Source organism: Oncorhynchus clarkii, chromosome 26 (assembly GCF_045791955.1).
Source record: "Oncorhynchus clarkii lewisi isolate Uvic-CL-2024 chromosome 26, UVic_Ocla_1.0, whole genome shotgun sequence".
NCBI lineage: Eukaryota > Metazoa > Chordata > Actinopteri > Salmoniformes > Salmonidae > Oncorhynchus > Oncorhynchus clarkii.
The window spans coordinates 23,402,052-23,426,540 of NC_092172.1; the positions used below are offsets into that span (position 1 = coordinate 23,402,052).

The window sequence follows — 24,489 nt, forward strand, 5'->3', positions numbered from 1 at the left end:
ACGCCTTGATCCTTCACACTCAGGTAGCTGCCGTCCATCCCAGAGGGGTCAGAGTTCGGGGTCAGGTCAGAGTCTGTCAGTCCTGAGCTGTCTTTACCTGGAGAGAGGATGAGAGAAGGAAGGTGTTAGAACACAATAGATCTCGTACTGTGTTCAATTATTATGGATGTGGTTATTATTGACACCCTATGTTTTGGGACTGATGTGCAACAGAAAACTAATTTAGACTGTGTTTACAGTATTATATAGCACTAGCACAAGGACCAAATGACTCTTGCAGCATGTTGTTCTTTGAAAGCTCCCTGGCCAGCTGGTTCCAGGTCTGGACTCTGGTTCATGGTGTGGTTAGAGTGTATGTGTAAGCTGTGTGACTCCCAGAACTCTCCCTCCATACTGCTGCTCATAAATCATGGAAACAGACACCCTGGCAGGCAGTAATTGCAGAATAATAGAAAATTACAGATTTTCACGTCTCTCTCTCTCTGTGTCTCTCTGTGTGTGTTTTTCTTTCTCTCTGTTCTCTTTGTGTCTCTCTCTCCGTGTGTGTACTTCTCTCTCTCTGTGTGTCTCTCTGTGTGTCTCTCTGTGTGTCTCTCTGTGTGTCTCTCTGTGTGTCTCTCTCTATTTCTCTCTCTCTCTCTCTCTCTCTCTCTCTCGCTCTCTCGCTCTCTCTCTCTCTCTCTCTCAGTATGGTTGGGGTTGGAGTCAGGTCTTACGCTGGGGGAACTCAGGTCTTTGACGCAGACACGTGGGCCGGGCGTGGTCTGTGGTGCGGCTGCAAGCTGAAGCTCACTTAGTAACACGACCAAACTAACCCGGCAACAAGAGTGTCAGTGGCAATTTGCTGGACGGTAATTTGTAGCGAGGGGAAACACACACAGCAGCCTAGCCGTGAAACCTCAGTCAGCCTACTGATCATAAATTCCCATGATGCTGTCTGTGCCAGTGTGCCGTTCGTCCATTATTCCACAATAGTGCCAATCCTCTGTGCCCTTACTGCCCTCCCTGCCTGTGGATCATTAAACTCTCTCCATTACGGCTTCTATTAAGGGGTCTGTTTGGGGTCCTGGGAAGGCAATGTGTTGTCATGCTCACTCATATGAACTGCAAACCCTCCCCCTTGGGCTCTAGGCTGTTCAAGGGGGTATAGAATATGGTTTGGGGTCCAAGCCAAACCTCACATCTGCTTCTCAACCCCTCTGCTTGGTGACGTCCCCTCTGGCTCAGTCTAGTGGTGAGTCCAGGCACTACGCTCCCCTCTGTTTAGCTTAGCTCTAAGAGACAGGGAATTATTTTAGGGAGCCCAGGGTTGGGATGTGCTCATTTCTTATCTGAGGCTGGGGTAAAGCCTTGTCAAGTTAGAGCCAGGGGGTGTAGGTGTACATGTGAGCTTCTGGTGTGCGTACTGCTTTCAACACAGCAGGGCAGCATGCCCTCCGGCCCTCCACACAGAGCCTTGTTGGGTAATGTGCTGCAAGGTGAGGGGACCTGATAGAGCATCTGATGATACACACACCCTCGGTCCCCCGCCCTACACACCTTTCAAGGACTTGGGTAAAGGGAGCCGCATAACAGTCAATGACACCATGAGAAATATAAGCCTTGTGCTGTAGGATTTGTTTACACCAGGGGCCACATTTAGGGAAAGCCCCTCTTCCTGCCATAACATTGTAATTAAGTTGTTCACTTATACCAATCACTGCTGCACTGTTATGTTTCACCCGTCTGATTTTCCAAACCTCCAATTCTCATTCTGTCTGTTATTATCATACTGTAAGTTAGAGCTTTTCCCTCAGAGTTGGATATGAGGAAAAAGATTACTCCTGGTGTTGGTAAATAATTGTGAGGGTCTGATTTGAGCCGTCTCACTCTCTCTCTGGCCGTGTCAGTTTGCCTTCCCTGGGCTGCTGCCAAGCACCCTGGTCACTGTGGACTGTCAGGCAGGCAGGCAGCATCGACCGGGGCCCGGGCCCTGGCCAGGGGTATAATGGCTCCCACATTGCCTGCTGCCTGCCCAGGACTGACACATCCTGTTAAGCCTGAGACGAGCAAGCTCAACGCATTTACCAAAACGTAATCATTTCTAGTTATTCCCTCATCACATGCCCTGCACCGATGGTCCCAACAAGGCAAGGCTGTCAGGCTGCTTGAAATCAAGGGCTCTCTGCATCTGATCAAAGACTCTGTCATTCTGTCTGTGTCATTGATGGTTTTTCAGAGGCAGGGTACTGTGACAATCTCCCGCTTGTTATCGGTGCCCACTGAGAGTAATTGGCATGGAGAGGTCCTTCTGAAATCGCAGAGGCAATATTTTCTCCAACTCTCCTATGGAGGTAAAGAGTTTATCAGTCATCACTAAAAGTAGTCATCACTAAAAGTAGTCATCACTAAATGTAGTCATCACTAAAGTAGTCATCACTAAAGTAGTCATCACTAAAGTAGTCATCACTAAATTAGTCATCACTAAAGTATTTCAGAAATACAGTATCATCAAATCAAATCAAAATTGTATTTGTCACATACACATGTTTAGCAGATGTTATTGCGGGTGTAGCAAAATGCTTGTGTTCTTAGCTCCAACAGTGCAGTAATATCTAACAATTCACAACAATACACACAATACACACAACCTAAAAGTAAAATAATGGAATTAAGGAACGTATGAATATTAGGATGAGCAATGTCAGAGTGGCATTCCTCACTACATTTAATGATCACGGATTGGGGAGGCAGACATTTCCATTTAGCATTATGGTGGATTTTCCTGAAAATAACTGATACTCAGACACTTTCACCGTAGCTGATCGGATTAACAATCATATTTGTGCTTAGTGAAAGTATGATATGTTATATACTGTATAAAGCAAAGACACTTCTGTCTCTATGCCAGGATATGTTCTGACATGCTGCTGTATTTATCAGTGGTTACAGTTAACCCCCCCTCTCATTTTCACCTTTCACCTGTTATACAGGTCTAGATCTCAGCATCCCTGATACAACACTTGGAATCAAGCAGACAATAAACTCCTCAGTCCCTTCTTCTAAAACCTCATAGCGTGTTTCCCATTTAGAGGAATATGCTCTACAACAGTGTTCACTGATTTTTTTTTTTTTAACTTTGGATCCAAGATTCCACATCAGTTCCAATTACAGCTCTCTGACGGAGAGAGGCACGTCTGGAGCCCATTGTTCTTTGTCTGCCCCAACCCTGTTAGGGATCTGACATACCAAGTCTACAGTGACTGTACAACTGCTGTGATCTAAAATTGAAATAGCTTCCCTGTTCCTTTCCAGTTGTATAACTGCTGTCTTATGCTATTTGTATGTTTGTTTAAAGTAAGAAATAATGAGATGTGATACAGAACTGTGGCTGTGTCCAAGTACAAGGTAGTTTAGAACTGAAATCTTCATATTATTCTTTACAATGTCAAGGAAACAGAATACTCTACTAAATCAGTCCAGATCTGACCAAGCTGAAACCAATAGGGGCTGAAAGCAGAGTTCATCAGTGGGTGAGAGAGAAGAGGGGTGAGGTTAAACCAGAGAACTAATTGGCAGTTTAACCCTAATAGTATTCACACCTGCCTGCAGAGCAACACAGGGTCTTGTAAACCCCTTTCAATAGCGTTTTCATTTCCCCACAAAAAATGTATTCATATTTTGCACTGTAAGTCTTTTAAAAAGTTGTGTCCACAAAAAATATCAAAATAAGAAAAAAGATGGTTACATTAGAGTAATATATATGATCATCTTAGCAGCTATGCTATGAGGGGTAAATGACTATAGTTCCTGCCCTTGGATATCCGTGCTGGACCCCTTAAAGTTAGCAAGGGTCAGACCTTCACTGGGGACAGACGTTAAGTCGCTGTCAAAAAGGAGAGGGGAACATCAAAGTGTAATTTAACTGGCAGTAAAGCGACAGGGCACCTCCCCAGCCTCTTTATTGAAAAGGTTGGCTAGGGTCAGCTCACAGCATTTAAAAGAAACACTATAAATTAGACACCCTGCGGTGACTGAGAGCGATTCATGGCTAAATATTCCCAAACCCAAAGAAATATCCCTAAATATTAGAAAACATAAATAAAAGAAAGCAAGTGTGTCTAGGCTTGATAGATCCCTGTTTTGACTGGACCCAGGAAGCAGAGGAAATTTGTGTAAGCTGTTTTCTCTGCTAAGCATTTATTTGTAACTCTAATTTGGTTTGTTTTCCCTTCTTAAAATATGGATTGAATCGTAATGGGAAGCTTTGTGCTCTGAAGTCCCGCCATCTCTGTGAAGTCCTCTCTTCCTGCTCGTTCCGCTGGCCGTGAGGCTGTTACATAAAGACAGACACACTAACTAACACAGGTAGTGGATGGAGAGACTGACTGGTGTGTTGAGATGTAAACTTTATCATGCCTACACCATGACAAATGAAAAGTGATGTGAGAGACATTGATCCATTTTATTGCAACCTGTGAGTGTGTCACCACAAGGCATTAGAATGGGGAGAGCCTTATTAGCAAGCCCTCTGCCTACACGGCCATTGGCAAAACCAAAGCTAATCGCCTACCCAAAGGCAGATGGAGTCGAGTCTCAGTAGTTCTTATAAACCAGTCTTTCTTAAACGATCTTGTTTCTGGTCAGGAGCACCATGACACCACTACGAATAGCACCGTGGTATGAGTAGGCTATGGTGTCAATTGCAGTCATTGAAACAGTTCAAGGTTAGCCTAAGTTGGTGCTCACTAGGCCCATGCCTTTCTCATATCCCTGTTTCCCTCTCATATGCCTGACGCCGTAAACAAAACCTCAGCTAACGGATGAGAAAGTTCCATAAGTACTTCTCTGACTAGCTTATAGCTACAGTAGTTTGGGAGCATCTGATAGGTAAGCGTCCACTTTGAAGTCAAACACTGAGAGGGATGATTCATCCCATCAGGCTGCTGTGAGGTGCACACGCTGTGCCAAAAAACAACTGCTATGGGAGCGTATCCATAAAGCCTGAGACACTGATAAATCACCCCTCTCTCTTCAAGGTTCTTTATCTGTCTGAGAGTCTCTCTCAGGCCCTAGAGCATGGCAGGATCTCCACTAGCCTGAGACTGAGCTAGGGTCTACTCAGTGTCTTTTCCACAGTTTGGCTAGCTCTAAAACAAGGTCAAGACAGTGTAAGATGAAGGAACAAAGCTCTATTTGTCTTTCTGAAACCAACTTATTAGCATAACTGGAAACACTTTCTCTTGCTCTTATACCCATGTAAATACACAGTAATAACTGTAACAACACTGTATGTTGTGTTGGAGATATAATACCCAGTGTAATGCAAAGTTCATGCAAAATAATATTTGACTGCGTACGCTGTGGTTTTAACCAGTACTGTACTGAAATGGCTAAAAGACAGAAAGCCTTCATGTTATTTGAATGAATGCAGAGGGAGACCCCTTGAGAGGGGAAGGCTTCTTAATGTGAGATCCTCTCAGTTTATCTAACAGTTGACGTTATGTTCCCTCCTCCTTTCCCAGTGAGGTCTGAATCTCTCGGGTGATGTTAAAAACCACAATGAAGCAAACACACATTTTACGAGTGCACGGGAATGCCATAATAAAAGACAGGTTGGTCACTGTCCTCATAGCATCATGTGGATTCCACTTCTGACAATAGCATTGTTATACTGAAGTAAATACAATGTGGAAAGAGCACTAGATTGTCCTTGGTGGTCCAAATTGTTAATCACTTGTAACTAATCAAAAATGATCATCTGCTTGTGAAATAATATATAATTTCATATAGGCTTCTTAAAGTTTTTTACATCAGCTCCCATGTGAACTTACATAGTACTCATTAGGAAACACCATGTGAACTTACATAGTACTCAGTAGGAAACACCATGTGAACTTACATAGTACTCAGTAGGAAACACCATGTGAACTTACATAGTACTCAGTAGGAAACACCATGTGAACTTACATAGTACTCATTAGGAAACACCATGTGAACTTACATAGTACTCAGTAGGAAACACCATGTCAACTTACATAGTACTCAGTAGGAAACACCATGTGAACTTACATAGTACTCAGTAGGAAACACCATGTGAACTTACATAGTACTCAGTAGGAAACACCATGTGAACTTACATAGTACTCAGTAGGAAACACCATGTGAACTTACATAGTACTCAGTAGGAAACACCATGTGAACTTACATAGTACTCAGTAGGAAACACCATGTGAACTTACATAGTACTCAGTAGGAAACACCATGTGAACTTACATAGTACTCAGTAGGAAACACCATGTGAACTTACATAGTACTCAGTAGGAAACACCATGTGAACTTACATAGTACTCAGTAGGAAACACCATGTGAACTTACATAGTACTCAGTAGGAAACACCATGTGAACTTACATAGTACTCAGTAGGAAACACCATGTGAACTTACATAGTACTCAGTAGGAAACACCATGTGAACGTACATAGTACTCAGTAGGAAACACCATATGAACTTACATAGTACTCATTAGGAAACACCATGTGAACTTACATAGTACTCAGTAGGAAACACCATGTGAACTTACATAGTACTCATTAGGAAACACCATGTGAACTTACATAGTACTCATTAGGAAACACCATGTGAACTTACATAGTACTCAGTAGGAAACACCATGTGAACTTACATAGTACTCAGTAGGAAACACCATGTGAACTTACATAGTACTCAGTAGGAAACACCATGTGAACTTACATAGTACTCAGTAGGAAACACCATGTGAACTTACATAGTACTCAGTAGGAAACACCATGTGAATTTACATAGTACTCAGTAGGAAACACCATGTGAACTTACATAGTACTCAGTAGGAAACACCATGTGAACTTACATAGTACTCAGTAGGAAACACCATGTGAACTTACATAGTACTCAGTAGGAAACACCATGTGAAATAATGTGATTCAATGGGTAGTTTATAGAAAAAAGCAACACGCTTATAATTTCAGTTCTTGTGATGGGTGCCACTGTCCAGGCCAATGGGCATGCTAACTTTTTACTGTACTATAACGTCTGAGAAAATGTATACACAGTAGGTGATATTACAGACTCTAATTTTCTGAGATATTCTTTGTGCTGGACGTCTGGTCAGTAAGCATCTTCTGAATGCCTCAACTATGGAGCGTTTAGTTACACAGCAGAGGATCTGACTGCCGGGCTGAGAGAAGGCCTGGAATACGAGGTTCAATGTAGCCCTGTCGCACTCCAGCCGGCAGATTGAGCTTAATGTAAATTGCTGTGCCAAAATACGAGTTAACTGGTAAAATGATCCTAGGTCCTTGTCACCTTTAGTCATGTCAGCAACCTGCTGAAGTGTGTCCTGGTTCTCCAGGCTTCGCAGCACTTCCATGGCTGGTTTCTATTACCCGCTGCTCATCTCAATCAGCACAGACGGACAGAAAGAAAGGCTCAAATGGTTCTGCTGTACTAAAGACGGTAGAGAGAGAAAGGGCAGCAGATGGGGCGTTGGTGGCTTCAGTCTAGATTGAAAGGATCTCACAGGACAGTTGATTCACACCTCCTGTATCCTCCCTCTCTTTGAGTGAAAACACAATATTGTAACCACAACTATATACCAAATGCTTGTAATGTCACAACAAAGGATTTTCCTCTCTCTGTCCATAGCTCACAAATAGTTAATTGGAAAAGGTGACTGCCGGGCTGATGTTAAAGTAAATAGTGATCTTGACTACAAATGTTACGAAAACATAATGTACGTTTCTGTTTGGATTCTTTTGGGTTTTAGATCAATTCTCTCTGAAGAAATTTGGGGTACAGCTCAGGAAACCATAAAGGTCTCTGTATCCTGTCCTCAGGGAAGACGGTCAAGCACCATAAGAGCTTCTGTTGCTTCAAGAAAAATATTAAGATATTGATGTTCCTAGTTTGGAGGTTACGTTCTCAGTTAGTATTCTGACCACTCTTGACACTGCAGAGAAGCCAAGGATAGCTATCTCTGACAATGTGCATTGTTTGTGTGTGTCAAACCAAGTGAAGAAACAATCTATTATTACATCTTATTCTATTCTACTATATATTTTAATGTAAAAAAAACACAATCCCCAATTTAAAGGCCACCTGTTGTCAGATTTTATCAGGTTGAATTTTGTCCACTCTCCCTGAGATGTTTAGAGCCAGGCCCTAAATATCCTTCTGCCTAGAGGAGAGGAGTCTGGTTTATGGAGCCTGGAGTCCAGTGGAGTTACAGGCTTTAATCACTGCATGTAGACCCAGCTAGGAAAGGGACTGCTCTCCCCTACTGCTAATGCACAGACCTTGTATGTGTTGTCCCTGAAGTAGCATACTGTTGGTCCAGGGCTGCTGGACCTGAGAGAACCTCAATGTAACTGGACTGATGGGCCGTAGAAAGTGTCCCATTGTTTCATCTTAAGAGGTTTGAATGGAGGAATGGTTAAAACCATGCCATTTGTTACCCTATACACCCACTAAATCATTCCCTGATCCTTTCAGTCACTTGCAACCCACCCCATAACCAAATATTGTATTGGTGACATGTTGTGTATTTGTGTGCGGCACTTGTTTAGCAAGGTTACACAATCCAATCACCTCTTGGACACGCAAGGACTGCCTGTGCTTACTGGGGGCTGGCCTTTGAAAGTATGAAAATAACTGGGGGAGGTGCAGATGTACATCTGAGTCACATTAATGGTGGAGGTCTCCTGTAGTGCTGAGACGTTCCTGCCTGCTCTTTAACGCTTGCTCTATCTGAGTCAGTCATACCTGTGGTCCAGCAAGGCTGCTGCAAGGGTGGCGTCCACTGTAAAAACGTGCATGGTCTACCCAGCCAGGGTCCTGTGATACCATAGAACAGGGTTTCTCAAACTTGGTCCTGGGCCTCCCCTGGGAGCACGTTTTGTTTTTCTGTCCTAGCACTACACAGCTGATTCAAATAACCAAAGCTTTATGATGAGGTGGTTATTTGAATCAACTGTGTAGTGCTAGGACAAAAAAAAAACGGGCTCCCAGAGGGGGGACCAAGTTTGGGAAACACTGCCATAGAACATCACATTTTACTGGGTACTTTGTTTTGAAAGGTCATATAACAATTTTGATTGGTCTTATCATGGAAAGAAACTAGTATTATATTGTTGAATTCGAATGTGTCATCTGTTGTAAAATATTAGATATGTCCTTTGGTGTAAACTCTCTTTTTAGTGGCTCACTTATTGCTTTAATAAGATATATTAGGACGGCATCATAAGGCTAAGTATTATTTATAGCGGTTTGTTTGAGATTAACAGCAGAAATCATTTTCTTTACATCTACCGAGTGTGCGACGTTATGTAGACTACAGGCCACCGGCAAGTTCAGCGAACGCAAAAAGAAACAAACTCACTTGAAATCTCCCGAAAACAGCGCTGGTATTATGTTCAAAGCTCCCCGCGGTGTCTAGTGGGAAATATTGTAAAGACTGTGACTCCAGGAATGTCAGCCTACCTGCTTAAGCCTGATTGAAGTAATAACTCACGAAGTCTCCGTTGAATTTCCTGCCATGACTTATACCTGTGGTCGAAACCAATAAGGCTTCCTATACCAGGTTTAGAGTCTTTAAAACGTGACCCTAAATAATATATCGTGAGTGATTATGTGATCTGGTAGGTTTATAGAACATCAAAACTCTTCCCCGGACAAAAACGCATTCCATTGCAAATATGACCCCGAGTTGATAGGAAAGCGTGACAATGTGTTTGGTTTATTAGTATATATGTGATTCAAACGCACTTTCACATCGATCATTCAAATTTCAGTCCGTGTCTATACGTTTTCATTAGTTGACTTTGTATATGCCGAGCATATTCGTAATTTTTTACAGGTTTATGTGCAGGCCTGATCTTTTCAGCGCTATATTACGCACGCCTCTCCTGTGAGTCATTACGTACCAAATGTTAAGCAAGGTAATAACACAGGATTGGAAATTAAATATGTGAAAAACGGAATATTATGTTCAATTTGAATAACTTGTAGGCTTAATGTTATAGGCATACCACGTTTGGGTTCAAGTTTGGATCAGAGTATTTACTCATTTATTTCAGGTGAATATTTTCTTGTTCAGAACTATCTAAATATTGGAAGCTATATAATGACTACATAATAGGCAACTTGTCGCTTTTTGAATAATAAAGATGTGCATACGGTAAATGACTTCTAATTCATCATAATATGCTCATATGGTTAACTATTGTTTAGCTATTATTAATATTATTGTTATTATTATTATCAGTAGTAGGAGTCGTATTCCCATAGATTCCCAGCAGTGATCGATCAGTCGTATACTCTTGACAAAGCAAGTGTCTGGTGTTCGTGTGTTGTTGTCTAAAGTTATTTGATTAAACCAAAGAGATTCAATAACATCTGCACAGCAGACCATCATTAACTAATTATGTAGCGAAGAAAAGACTGATTGGTTTATGTGCTTTCATTAAGGTTTACAGAAATCCTATTCTGGCACATTAGTGGCATGTTTTCAGTGCCCAGCCCTCCTCCGTAACTCAGCTATAAATACTTAATTATGTAATAATAATGTTATTACTGTTATGATTATGGTGATGATGATGATAGTCTAGTCATCAACAATAATATAATCTTTATCCTCATTAATATCATCCTGATCCTCATCATGGTAGCCATTAGCCAACAGTAAGAACAGCATGGCAAAGTTTAACTGAAGTTTCTTCATGTGCACTTTTTCTCACGTTGGCCCGCCCGCTAGACCAGACAATTGATCAATGTCTTCTCTTTGACAGCAGTGATTCAGTGCTTTCGCTTTTATATTGATATCTCAACTCGTTATATCCTCTTTGGTTGTGTCCCCGTTTGTTCATTTTCACGAAGGACAGGACTCCTGTCGTTTTCACTAGATTTCATTAGAATATCTGTAATAGTGAATCGTTAACAGGTTTGGTGAAGCCTGTACTTTCGTTTAATCGAAAGTTAGTATATTGATGAAAATGGTTATTATTATATTCTAATTTCATTCTATAATTTCAGTAATCTGGCATTTGATTTTAATTTGGATGTCGTTTGTGTTAGCAGCACTGTCCAGTGTCCATACGTTCACTGTGCATGCATCTTTAGTGTCGTTTTAATAAAACATTTTTTTAACTGTTTTTCTATAAACGGATGTTATTGTTATGTTATAAGTCAGATGTAATGGGTATTACATTTAAATGTTCTAAATTACACAGATGAATGGAAAAATACTTAAGTTTTCCTCACAGAGCGCTTAGTTGATTTTCGAGCATGATTAATTAAGGATTATTGAAATTGGTGATTTTTACTTATTCTTGAATGTAGCATTCAAGTTAATGTTACCTATAGCGTTCAATAAGCGATCATGTGGTTCAATCAATGTCTATGCGCTCTTACTTGTTGTAATAAAACATTTGAAGAATGTGCGTTTAAATTAAGGAACGTTGGACATCTTTGATCTAAATGTAGCCTAAACCTGAGACAGAATTGGGCCAAATTGAATGAACATGTTTTAGAAATGAGCGAACTCCTCATACATTAATAGCAATTGGTTTATAGAGACTTCGAAACGTGAGACTGACATATAATTATTTCGCAGAAAGTCTTAGGCATATTTTGCCTGTATTATAATTTTAGCAACTGCTTTAGTCTTGTTGAAGTAAACCATTTTCTTGAGGATTCATGGCCTACGTATCGAATATCATCTGGCTTTGGTCACTGACTTCTCAACCATAAACAACAAATGAATCACGTTTGAAATTTGTAATAACTCCTACAAAAATTCTTAGCACTTGTAGCCACTCTCCTGAGAGAGGTTCCAGAAAGCTTTTACCGCAGTATTTGATGCTTCCCTCCAGTTCATCATCTGAGAAGCCGCTGTATGTCCGTGGGTTTTCATCTCCCCCACAAGTTGCTCGCAGATGGTTAGAGAAAGCGCTGGATTTTGCGGTATTTGTGTTAAATTTATAGCATGGGCGGATTTTTCCTGCGCTCAAGATGTGCCCTTTGCTAGACCTCTGCAGAATATCTTCAATATAAAGATATAGGTCGGTAAATCAGTAGAGGGTATTATTTCTTATTAAGAATTAAGAATTGCATGTAGGTATTTTTCACATTACATATTAATTTAATGCATGGCAACTCTGGGTTTCCAGTTGCAAAGTTAAAGGTTGTATTTCATTGTAAAATAAACAAATATTTCTTAAGAACTTGTGATCCGTTACATTTTATTGTATGGTCATACAAACATCTATAAGGTCACCAATACCCAAGTCACGATAACGCAACGTTTCTGCAGAGTGCACGTAGGCTATTGTAGGCTAGAGGACTTTACAGTGTTATTTTGTCAGTTCACAAAATCAGGCTGTTTGATCAGCAATGTTTTAGTCACAAACTTCAATTCACCATAGGCTATCAGTTTGGGCAATATTTTCTATAAGAATCTGATTATCTTTACCTTGATATCATATAGGTGCCGAAACGTGTGTGTGTGTGTGTGTGTGTGTGTGTGAGTGGGTGTGGGTGTATGTCATCGATGGATTCTTAACATTTGCAAACTCCCCCAACATCGATTGCTCATGAGACAATATTAAGTATTTAGCCAATAGATTTAAAGAGACTAGGGATAATAATATTGGTCCGCTGATAAACTATTGCCAATAATAAAGTAAATTCGACGCTCGGTAATTTTTCATGCTTGAAAATGTGTTAATTCAATTGTCCGATTCAGATTCAATATTAAGGATTGTAATGCAGATTATCGCATTAAATATAGCCTAATTTAATTCAATCGTCAAAGGGAAAACGTGATAGTCGGGAAGGTTATGCCTCTTCGTAATTGTGTTACAGGGGATAGTTGTTGCCGTAATATTGGTAGTAAGTTGTGAAGTCCATCACATTGAGTATGTAAAGACTCATGCATTGACAAATGTTCATTAGCGATTAGTGATATTATCCTAACACCCGGGATGATAGCAGACGTGATTACTTCACCCATTTCTTTTATTTTATCGTCGGTTCTGATTATTGGAAGGAATTTCTCAACGTACAGGAAACTGTTTACGAGGCATGCGGAGACATGCATAACGTTCCCAACTTCAAGAAGAAAATACGCAAAACATCCCTCATAATTGGGGGAATAGTCAGTCAAGTGAACAGATATTAACACCGAGCAGTGTATACAGAACACAAGCACAATTTCGGTTGTCATTTGATATGTTTTTTCCATAAGAGTAAAGAATAAGGGACACGGGACATCTCTGTTCGTTTGAAACAGAACTGTGGTTTACTCACCATAGCAGGGAATGAGCGCTCCGTTGTGTCCGCTTTCTTGGTGCAGTTTGCCTCCTTCGGGGGGGGTTTTGCAAGAAGACCTCTGCATGAAGAGGTGGTATTTGTTAAAGGTGCCTTCTCCAGCGGTGGCATCCAATGACTGACACTCCTGTTGGAATGGGCTCCGAGACTTTTCTCCGTAAGCCTGACCTTTGTTTGGCAGGAAAGTGGGGCTGTATTTGGTGTCACTTACTTGGAATGTCCTAAACGGGTTCGTCGGATGATCCCTACCTTGCGGTGCAGAGGGGCTATAATATGAATCCATGGATGTCATATCGCAGTATGAGACGCACGTCTCGGCGTTCATGCCTAAAAAAAGTTACTGGTAGAAAAAGACGACCAAACTTTTTTCTTTCTTTCCGTTTTGGAAAGGGAAGCAAACAGATACCCTCACTCTCTCTCCCTCTTCCACATACGGATGAACACACACATACACACTGTCACGCACACACACATACACTGGCGCGGCAGCTGTGTTTGGTTATAAAACGATTCAGATGTTTTCCAGGAACCACTCGCTGACCAAAAGCTAAAAACTCCCCTTAAGGTTTAGACGAGTAACAAAAATGCGTCTTTCTTCAGAAGATGCAACCCAGATCTCCCCGATATACACTAGAGCTGTGTGGACTTAAAGTCAAGACATCTCCGGAGTGATTATGTTGATAAAATGAATGGGTGATGTCAGTCCTTTCCTCAGAAGAAAAAAACTTCTTATTTTTTTTAAATATGTGGGGGGGGGGGGGGGGGGGGGGGGGACTTAACACATGACATTAATGCAATTAGGGTATGAATATATAACTAATTGTAAGTGAAGGGCAACAGCGAGAATGCAATTTTATGGTTGATTCGCAATGGTTCGTCAAGAGGGGACTTCTTCCAGACAACTGGGATCTCGACACATACAGGACAATATAGCCTATCTATTTTTCATTTGTATTGTGTGATTTGTGACACGGTATCTATTTTTTTGTTTCAGAGGGGGGGGGGGGGGGGGGGGTATGTGTTTTAAGCAGAATTACATTTTATTTTTCTTCAAACCATATCACTCAGAAAATATTTTCTATCGTTAAAGATGAGTTGGCCTATATTCAGAATATCTACAACTTTATCCTTGTATCCCGTTGATCCAAGTTATTTTTTTTACTTTTTGAAATGAATATTTTCCTCATGTCATCAACTGATTGATGATCAATCACATTGCACTTATAATTTATCCCCGTGTCAAACCACTTCGCCTCTTGATGTGATTCATTTGATGTGAATCACATCAAGAGTTCAAGCTTTAATGCAAATGATTTAACTTAAGCCTGTAGCGCACATCACTGAAATTTCAAAACGTAGTGGTAGGAGTCATCGTGTTTTCTATTGCCACTTACTTCAATATTTTAATAACAGACTAGGACTGTGTTAATGAGCTCGTGGGACTTTGGGACATTTATTTGTCACATGCAGAAAAAAAAACATATTTTTCTCCTTGAGTTACTTTTTTCATCGATATCTCCAATTTTGTGGGATATTGCTCAGCAAATTAAATATTTTAATTGAATTGGTGAAGAACATGCTTGGCTACTATAGTCATTGTATTAAGCATTGAACATATGGCTATTGGGCTACAATCTTACTACAGGGAGTTGCTGTATAAAGCCCCTCTGGTGAAAAATATTCCGCGTAAAATATCTCTGCAGTAGGCTATCTGCAACAACATGGTTCTTTGATCGCTGAATGTTCACGGTGTAGTTCATAGGTAATGAGCTTGGAAACGAGACTGACACCCTCCTAAAACCTACAAGTGAAGTGGTGATGACAGGGTAGTAAGACATAATTAGGATACATGAAAATGCGATGTCATCAATTAAGCAAATTTTGCACAATCTCACACTCATAGTTTATGTAAAAATATTGCATGGGTGGTCTGAAATCGAGTCAAACTTGTAATAGATTGAGGATGAATGTCTTATTTAATGCTTAATTAAGTGTATCAAACGCAATATTAAAAACACAATTAGCCTACTATGAAACGTTTCCCAAAAACGTAGCAAAGGCCTAGTCAAAGGCAGCCTCCATCGTGTGCCTTTTGCTATAGATCACTTAAAGACGACAGTAAAGGCCTACATGCATTTTAGATGCTACAAAACGGATGTTCATTAAATAAAAAAATGTGGCGATAGAGATTTCCATTAACGCTATTGGACATGGCTACATGGTGATATTACAGGAAACGGACTTGAGCATTCAAGCACTTAAATAATTAATTGGTATTATTTACTACCCGGGGAAACGTAATCAACCCAGCATAACGAAGTTCAAAAACAGGCTGCATTAAAGTGGCCTTGTTAATTTAAACACACACTATAGTACACATTAGGCCTACACGGTATTCTGTTTTATCTATGCAGTTCGTGGTGATTGATTTGGTGATTCCTTTGATTGTTAAGTTAAATTGAAAATTATAATCGTAAATTAGGCTACATGGTTTATTTAGTCTTTATATTAGTCTATATATCTTTTCTTTTAGCGCAAGCTTAGGCCAATCTTACCTGTTAGATTGGTCTAGAGATAGCCTTTTCTCCTTTACTGTCAACAGTAAAACACCAAGGCAAGGACGCTATAAAACAGGCTTATCCAAATCCGAATTCCATATTAAATTAAATAGAGCACATCTCCACATTGCAGCTCATTTGCGGACTTTCTTCCCCAGTACTTCCGGTATTAGAGAACTTGTGTAAAACTCACGGGTGATTATATTTTCCACCATCGAACCAATGAATATATTCACCATTTGTTTCCACGGGATGCACACATCTCAGATATGTTGTTGTCATTTAAACCCAAAACCAATCAATCAAAATAATTAATTAAAGCATTATAAGTATTATTATAAGCCTATTATTATAATAATTATTATTGCTCCAAATTGCTTGCAACTTTTTCTGTCATGCATCATTCATAGAAATATTAGATGAGAAGCATTCATTATATTAATTTAGTAGGACTCACAAATTACATAAACGAATGAATAGGATATTTCAGTGGACTTTGGAAATGTGGAGGCCCAATAAAATGTTATATTGACTGATGTAGATAACATTACGTTAATGTGAAATAAGCGCTTGATTAAACGCTCAGTCTCAAGGACAGCTAAATTCGATTGATTTCACCCTAAAGCACTGTGAATTAATTTCATTCAAAGTTCTGTTTCCAGACAGTGGTCATTCATATCAAAGAGATCAAACGCCACAATGTATTTAGATCTGGATTTTTTATTTTATTTTACTTTCAAATTAATCTAATTTCCACAACGTCTTTTTTGTTGTTGCTGTATATTTTATTTTAAAGGATTTTCTTTTTCAATTTAGTACAAAACAAAAGCACACAAAAAATAACAAAAAAACAGCTGCCAGACATATGAAATGAAGTATTGCTTAAGCAAGACATGGGACAAGAATAGAGCAACAATGACAGATACAACAACAATAAGTGTTCCTAGTCAGTGTTCCCAGTCAGTGTTCCTAGTCAGTGTTTCTAGTCAGTGTTCCCAGTCAGTGTTCCTAGTCAGTGTTCCCAGTCAGTGTTCCTAGTCAGTGTTTCTAGTCAGTGTTCCCAGTCAGTGTTCCTAGTCAGTGTTCCCAGTCAGTGTTCCCAGTCAGTCTCTGTCCAGACGGTCCAGAAACGGACCCAAACCTTGAGAAATCTGCCAACAATGACAGATACAACAACAATAAGTGTTCCTAGTCAGTGTTTCTAGTCAGTGTTCCTAGTCAGTGTCCCTAGTCAGTGTTCCCAGTCCTGTCTCTGTCCAGACGGTCCAGAAACGGACCCAAAGTCCTGGTAAAACAAATATTTTTCCGTGGGGGATGGGACGACGACGACGACTTCCATTTCCACAAGGTCTTAACATAGAAGTTTTGTATTTGTCACATCTGTGTCAAACATAAAGTTCCTTTCACTTTGTTTGCCAGTTATTTACCAGTAACACAAAGCAATGATCCTAGATGTTGTGACGTGATATACAGCAATACAGGCTTTGTGGACTTTTTCGTTCAACAATGTTTGTTTGTTCCATGTTACTTCGTATATAAACTGCTATTAACTTAAATTAAATATTCTCAGCTCATCTGTCACTCATTTTCTCAGATGTTGGAGTTTTGTTAATATCCTATGATAACAGGTACATTATGCCGTTCTGTATGAAAGGGTAGAGAAAAAAGACAAGGTAGCAAAAATACCACACCAGTATGTATACAAGCTTGAATAATGTAGATTGATGATTTATATTATGTATTCTGTAAGGTATCTGTCATGACAGACCAACGAAATGAGGAACATTGTATGCTTTAGTGAATGGTAAAGTGGAATATGTTGTCATGTTGTCTAAATGGAGAAACTGTGTGATGTGTCAGTTATAGATGGGAACAGGACCAGGATGTTCCAGGGACTGGTCGGTCCACCCTTAACCTCTACGGATGTGGTCCAGAAATCGGTTGCCAAAGCTTAACCTGATGTGCCCAGCCTGTCTCCGACAGGTAGACATGGAGGGAGACATGATGTCACATTGTGTATTTGTTCTGCAGGCAGGCAGGCAGGGCAGGGGCCAGGTTGTTACAGGCCTGAGGCTGGTGCCCAGGGTGGTAGAAAGCAGCACTCTTGGCAGTAGAGGAATGTATATACATGGCACACAGAGAGAACGTGTGGAGGACCCAACACTACAGCAGAACAAATGCAAACCAGCCATACTAAGCAACCACACACACACACACACACACACACACACACACACACACACACACACACACACACACACACACACACACACACACACACACACACACACACACACACACACACACACGCATATATATATATACACGTCAAATACGGCAATGCAGTAACAGCAGCACTTCGTTCCCTAGATTAAATTTGAAGGGCATTTAGACAGCTGAAAGGTGCCTCTATGTTTATGTATCGCTGTCTCTATACTTCAGTACTGTTTACGTTCAGCCAAGCCAGCAACAAAAAGCCTTTGAGAAGTGAGGTACATAGGTTTGTGACAGTCAAATGGATAAAAAATACCAGATTTTATGGGGGAAAAAACAACCCAAGAAACCCTTTTACACTGTGAGTGAACCACTGTGTGTGTGTCCTACTCCGTCCCCCTGACCCCTGCCAGAGGAACAGGTGTGTTTGGTAATGAAAGCCCATCAGGGCTTAAGAGGCTGAACACACACTTCCTATACCCCAGCAATGATAGAAGGGTTAGTGATGACAACAGCTTCTGAATAACAGCTAGGAGTGGCTCCACACAATGTCTCTAGTAGGCTACAATGAGCGAAATATCTCTCTCTGCTTTTTGCTGTGGTTTTCAGAAGAGGCTGTGAATGACTAATACCTTCACCTAAACCAAATAATAAATGTTTATGTGGCTTGTGCCTGCTTTCCACACCCACAGCTGGATGCTGAATGCTGAAACTGCCTCTTCCCTCTCCTAGGGCAGGTATTAGATCAAGAAACGTTGATGATTCAACTAAGCAACTACAGATGTAGGATCTTAATTTGAGCCAGTTTCCTACAGCAGGAAAATAATCCTGCAGCAACAGGAAATGCGGATTATAATTAATTTACATTTTTGTAGCGGTTGATACATTTTTTGTAACGGATTGTTCTTAATTTTAACTTTAAATGTAACTAGGTAAGTCAGTTAAGAACAAATTCTTATTTACAATGACGGCATACTCTGTTCAAACCCAGAAAACGCTGGGCCAATTGTGCGCCGCCCTATGGGACTCCCAATCACAGCCTGGAATCGAACCAGGGTCTGTAGTGACTCCTCTAGCACTGAGATGCAGTGCCTTAGACCACTGTGCCACTCGGGAGCCCCAAAAATCAAGCCTGAAATGTAAAAATGGAAATGACAAACTTCAGAAACCTTTTTAAACTTCAAATACACTACACTTTGTAAATGTCTTGCATTCCAGTAAAGTTCTGCTGCAACAGAGTGATCAAATTAAGATCCTACATCGACATGGACTCCAGAATAGGTGTCACAATTTTCTGTACTTTTTCAATACCATTTAGACTACTAGTTACATGGTTACTACCAAAAGTGACTTGTTTCACTTCTCTAAGCAGTAGTAAGCAAAAAATGGCACCCCCAAAAGTGTAATATAACTTTGCAATACTGTCTAACATTTGGTTGACATTTTTTGCTACTTTCCTCTTTTGTCTATAGTGTACACAGTCCTGACTGTGCAAAATAGTATGTTGGTTACACTGTAAATAAAGATGGACTATATGTTGTATATTTCCATTGGCATATTCAGAGGGTGGTTCGTGTTCTGGCCACAAGCGTGATTCCTACTCTGTTTATTTCAGGGGTAAAGTGTCCCTAGTCTCACTCACTGTAATTGTTTTATTATAAAAACCATGCGCCCTCCTTTGGTGCTGCAGCTTGGAATAGACACAGTACATAGAGGGAGAGGGGCTCCAGCTAGCGATTACACTCCTATTGAAAAGTTATTAACGTGTCAGTTTTCTGGCAAAGCTATTAAAAGCTTCCCTTCGACCACAGGCCCACCTGCCTTGAATAAGGCTCCGTATTTATTGAGTGTGGCATTTTAATAAAATAAAATATAGATATATACATCAGGAGAAGAAACACTTGGCACACCATGGTATCACACTTGTTTTGTATAATAGGACAATGTTGATGCTTTTAATCACAAATGTTTAAGTGCTGTTTTTATAAGGCGTAACATTAGCCCAAAGTCATGTAGAAACAAGTTATTACATTTTTGAATATGCTCGCTGTAAGTGCACTTAAAATCTCAAACACTGTAATTATTTCATGGAAGTGTCTATGTATATTTGAACATTTTTGTCATAATTGAAAGAAGTGGATGATATGTGTTTTTAGTTGTAATATAATATATCTCATGCTGAGGAAACAGTTGTAAGCCATCATAACGTGTCGGGAGTAAGGCAGAGCCTGTCAGTATATTTCACTTTGATAGGAAAGTACCATCATACGGATTCTACCTAGCTGATTATTTACATCATGTGTCTTATTTATTTTGCTGCTCTTGCAATTACAAACTCAGGTCCCCTTGGGTCATCATTGAAATATGTGTCACAATAACCACTATTCTGTATCTAATAGTCAGGGGGTATATTATTAGGGGTAAGAGTATTATTATCATCATAAAGCGTTGGACTATACAGCCTTAATGTCTATGTCAATTGCTGTGTTAACGAAAGAGAAGCAGAGAGACCAATGATCCTAATCATTTTTACATTTGTTTGTCAGTTTGAATTATTTCAATGTTTGAGGATGCCTGACATTATCTATATTCACTGTTCTCTAGGGATTCGTTCGAATGCTACCATCATATAAGTATTTTGTCTGAAAATGCTATAATCAGATGCAGAGGTTTTTATAACACATGTTATATTGTTTATTTTGTATGTGATCAAAGTCATCTGCCCCTTTCTGTCAAAGTATGTTCCCTGAACGAACAACTATTCAGTCCCTGACATTCTGTATAAGGGTAAATGTATGTTCCCTGAACGAACAACTATTCAGTCCCTGACATTCTGTATAAGGGTAAATGTATGAAATAAACTGGCTGCATGGTAGAAATGTTGACAAATTTGCTGATTTATTAAAACGTGAACCTCTTATTTCGTCGACGGGCGGTGCACCCCAGCACGCACACGAGCTGTGGTCTAAATCCCTGTGGTCTACAGAATATAGACATAAGGTTCTCGCTATAATGGAACAGGGGGGAATTCATCCATTTTAATGAGGTACACTTTATGAAAATACAGCGAACGAGATATGAAAAAACATCAGGAAAAAAATCTGTCTTAGTAAAGGGGCTGCATGTGATTCACAATATTGGATTTTAGAAGAGGGGAGAGAGATGACCCCCACCCTCAACCCCCCCTTCCAGACAAAAGAGGGCAATAAGAAGGCAACATACAGCTCAACTCTGAAAATATCTTGCAATATCGCAGTCTGATGGTACAATGTCTTAACAGCTTATGTATTAGAAAGTCTGATTCTATAGTATTAGCAGCCATCTAAATGATAGTTTGTGACTGATCTGGAAGGAAGTCAGCCCAGTGTAATAGCCCAACACATTGTCCTCATGACACAAGGGGAGGGTGACAGTTGTCATAGTCAATGACCTTGACATGCACCCATTGCACCCACTGTGTTTTGCTCTATTCAAACGCCTCATTCCAGTCACCGGAAGAGTCGTCTATTTGTGAATGTGGAAATTAAAAGACAACACAAGGATATGGATGAGACACCATGCAGGCTACATCCTTAGTGCAGTGACTGTGTCAGCCATGTTGACTGTAGCCCTTGGCTAGGCTGGTGGGGAAGGCCTTTTATGGCTGTTAATACAGCGTGGAGAGACGCTAATAATTGACAGCATTGTTCAGTGATGCCAGCGGATGTAAAGTGGACAGAGGAACAGGAAGAGGAGTGGATCGTACGCAGATCTTATTTAATTTAACATAAAATAACTGTTCCAAAGCAGTCTATTTGAGTATCATATAACATGACTACCACATCCCTCCTCTTTCTAATATGGAACTGCACTATATGTTCCAGATAGTTCCATTTGGGCTTGCTGAAGCCAAAGTGAGGAGGACACAGCTCAGCAGTGTTTGATGAATACAATCTCCCTCCAGAGGGTCTGTTTTGGGTGCTCTGCTCCCTCTATCTAGTCCACTGTTTTTGCATCACAGGTATCTAGACTGGCCCGTGCTCTGCAGAGGTGAAAACAGTCCTGCCCAGGCAGGCAGGGAACACAAGTAATTACTCCTGAACACATTTGACATTCTTTACATTGCCCAGATGAACAAATCACAGTGTACCAGGGAGTTGAGTCTGGTCTGTATGCCTTGATGCGTACATACACACAGTGTTCTATCTGACAGTGTACCAGGGAGTTGAGTCTGGTCTGTATGCCTTGATGCGTACATACACACAGTGTTCTATCTGACAGTGTACCAGGGAGTTGAGTCTGGTCTGTATGCCTTGATGCGTACATACACACAGTGTTCTATCTGACAGTGTACCAGGGAGTTGAGTCTGGTCTGTATGCCTTGATGCGTACATACACACAGTGTTCTATCTGACAGTGTATGTGGTTACTCTCATGTCACTGCTTCATGTGATTTGTTGTGTGCTGTTTATATATGATGACCGTGTAATGTGTAGTGAGTGTGTCGTTTCAACCTGGACATTTGAAATCTCATCATCATTCATGTCGTTTGTGTTCTGTGTTCTTGCTGAACTGTTAAGTCTATTGACTGTAATGGGGAGTTTGGAATTAGTAACCTACAGTAGAAATGTTCATCCGATGTTGCGATTTTGTGTGTGTGTGTGTGTATGTGTGAGTGTGTATGTATGTTTGTGTGTGTGTGTGTGTGTGGTGAGAGTGAGACGGTGTGTATTCAACAGACTGCTCTGCGTGTGACTAGTGTTTTGAATCATAGATACAGTGTGTTTGTGAGGCGTAGTGGGGGGGTCTTCCCTTCACCATAGTAACCATATGGTGTACCCCACCATAGTCATCCTGTGGTGCTGATTGGATGACGCATGACCCACAGCATTCACTGACGCTTGTTTATTCCACCCTGCATGTTGTGTGGTGTTGTCAGTCTGAGGATAGGCAGCTGGGGTATAACATCGAAACTCATTCCTACCCGTGACGCTAACCCAGGTCTGCTCAACTCTGTTACCCCGTCCCCTGTCCCTGTGTGGGGTGATGGGCCTATAGCTCTGATCTGTCCCTACCCCTGTGTATTCAGACAGACACCCCCAAATATGTGAGTGTCTTCTGGGTGAGGATGAGCCCTCACCGTGCCTATTTGGAGCAGAGCACCAGATTTTTATCTGCTGCTGAAATTGGTTTCACATGAGTGGAGGGGCAGACTGCATCAGCAGATTCTCTGATCATATTAAACAGAGAAGAAGGGGGAAAGGGCCAGCGGTTGTACTGATCTTTAATTTAATAAACAGGACCAAGGAGGGAGACAGAAAAATCATCAGTGCCCTCTTTCTCTGGTCTCTGCTCCTTGGCCATGGCTGGGTTTAACCATTCTAGTGCAGTGTAGAACAGAGTATGTTCCTCTGTAACATACTGATCAGCAGCATCAGTGGAACATCTGCTGGTCTTCCCCTGATGGGGCACCGCAGTGCCACACATCTGGTCCTGTTACTCTAACACTAGGGGTACAAGGTGGAACAGGTAACGTTCCTGTGTAGCAACACTGGTCCATACGCGACACTGTTCATCTTGTTAGAAGACTGTACAATATGCATACTACAACTACTAGAAATTAAGAACAATAATGTGAAAATGACTGAATATTATGTCAAATGTTGATTATACTGAAAGTAGTATTGTTTATGAAATCATGTGCACTGTCTGAAATTAAATCTTATTTAGAAGAGGGGGCACAGTCAGAGTGGGGTTGTGAGTTTTCTGCTAGCATAGTTTGGGTTTGACTCTAGGTCAGTCCCAAGTTTTCATTTTCCACCCAGCCCCTCGTCGGACATCTCCTTACATTAGGATCTGCTCCTGCAGAACTTGTAGGGGGCCTGGAGCTGATGCCCATGGCCCCCCCAATCTGCAGATGAAAGTTTGTTAGGATTTGCAAAAATGCATCCCATATGTGACTGGCTTGGCAGTCTGGTCTTGATCTTGGGATTCCTCCTTGAGTGATATGATCAGTTGGTTGAATTATCCCACTTCATCAAATTCAGAGCACACCCGGCATGCGCTGCACAGAGAGGAGGAGCGAAGGAGGGGAGCGCTGTGCGTGCGGCACATTAAAGCCCCTCCATCCTCTACGGCCCTGACAGAGGCCCAGATAACACTGTCTGCTGTGAGGTATTATCGGTTCAGCCGGGCCCAGATGCTCAGCAGTCAATATCAGAGTGGTCCACTTGTCCATGACCTGGATAGTGCCCGTGCTTCTACACCTGCATTGCTTGCTGTTTGGGGTTTTAGGCTGGGTTTCTGTACAGCACTTTGAGATATCAGCTGATGTACGAAGGGCTATATAAATAAATTTGATTTTGATTTGATTTGATGTATAGGATAAACCTCAAGAG

At 40.9% G+C, this 24,489-nt stretch overlaps 2 protein-coding genes across 2 annotated transcripts in view; both read right to left on the bottom strand.

The window, feature by feature from the left end:
- Positions 1-13,750, bottom strand: part of LOC139385254 (homeobox protein aristaless-like 4) — a 22,414-nt gene extending 8,664 nt beyond the window's left edge. The window contains exons 1-2 of the mRNA XM_071130413.1: positions 13,320-13,750; positions 1-97 (exon numbers count right to left, since the gene is read on the bottom strand). The exon at positions 1-97 is cut by the window's left edge and continues 217 nt beyond it. Coding sequence (XP_070986514.1) covers positions 1-97; positions 13,320-13,665 — 443 coding nt within the window. The 5' untranslated portion in view covers positions 13,666-13,750. The remainder of the gene's footprint in view (positions 98-13,319) is intronic.
- LOC139384918 (DNA-directed RNA polymerases I, II, and III subunit RPABC5) overlaps positions 1-24,489 on the bottom strand; it is a 235,138-nt gene that overhangs the window by 83,412 nt on the left and 127,237 nt on the right. The gene's annotated exons all lie outside the window — the stretch shown is intronic.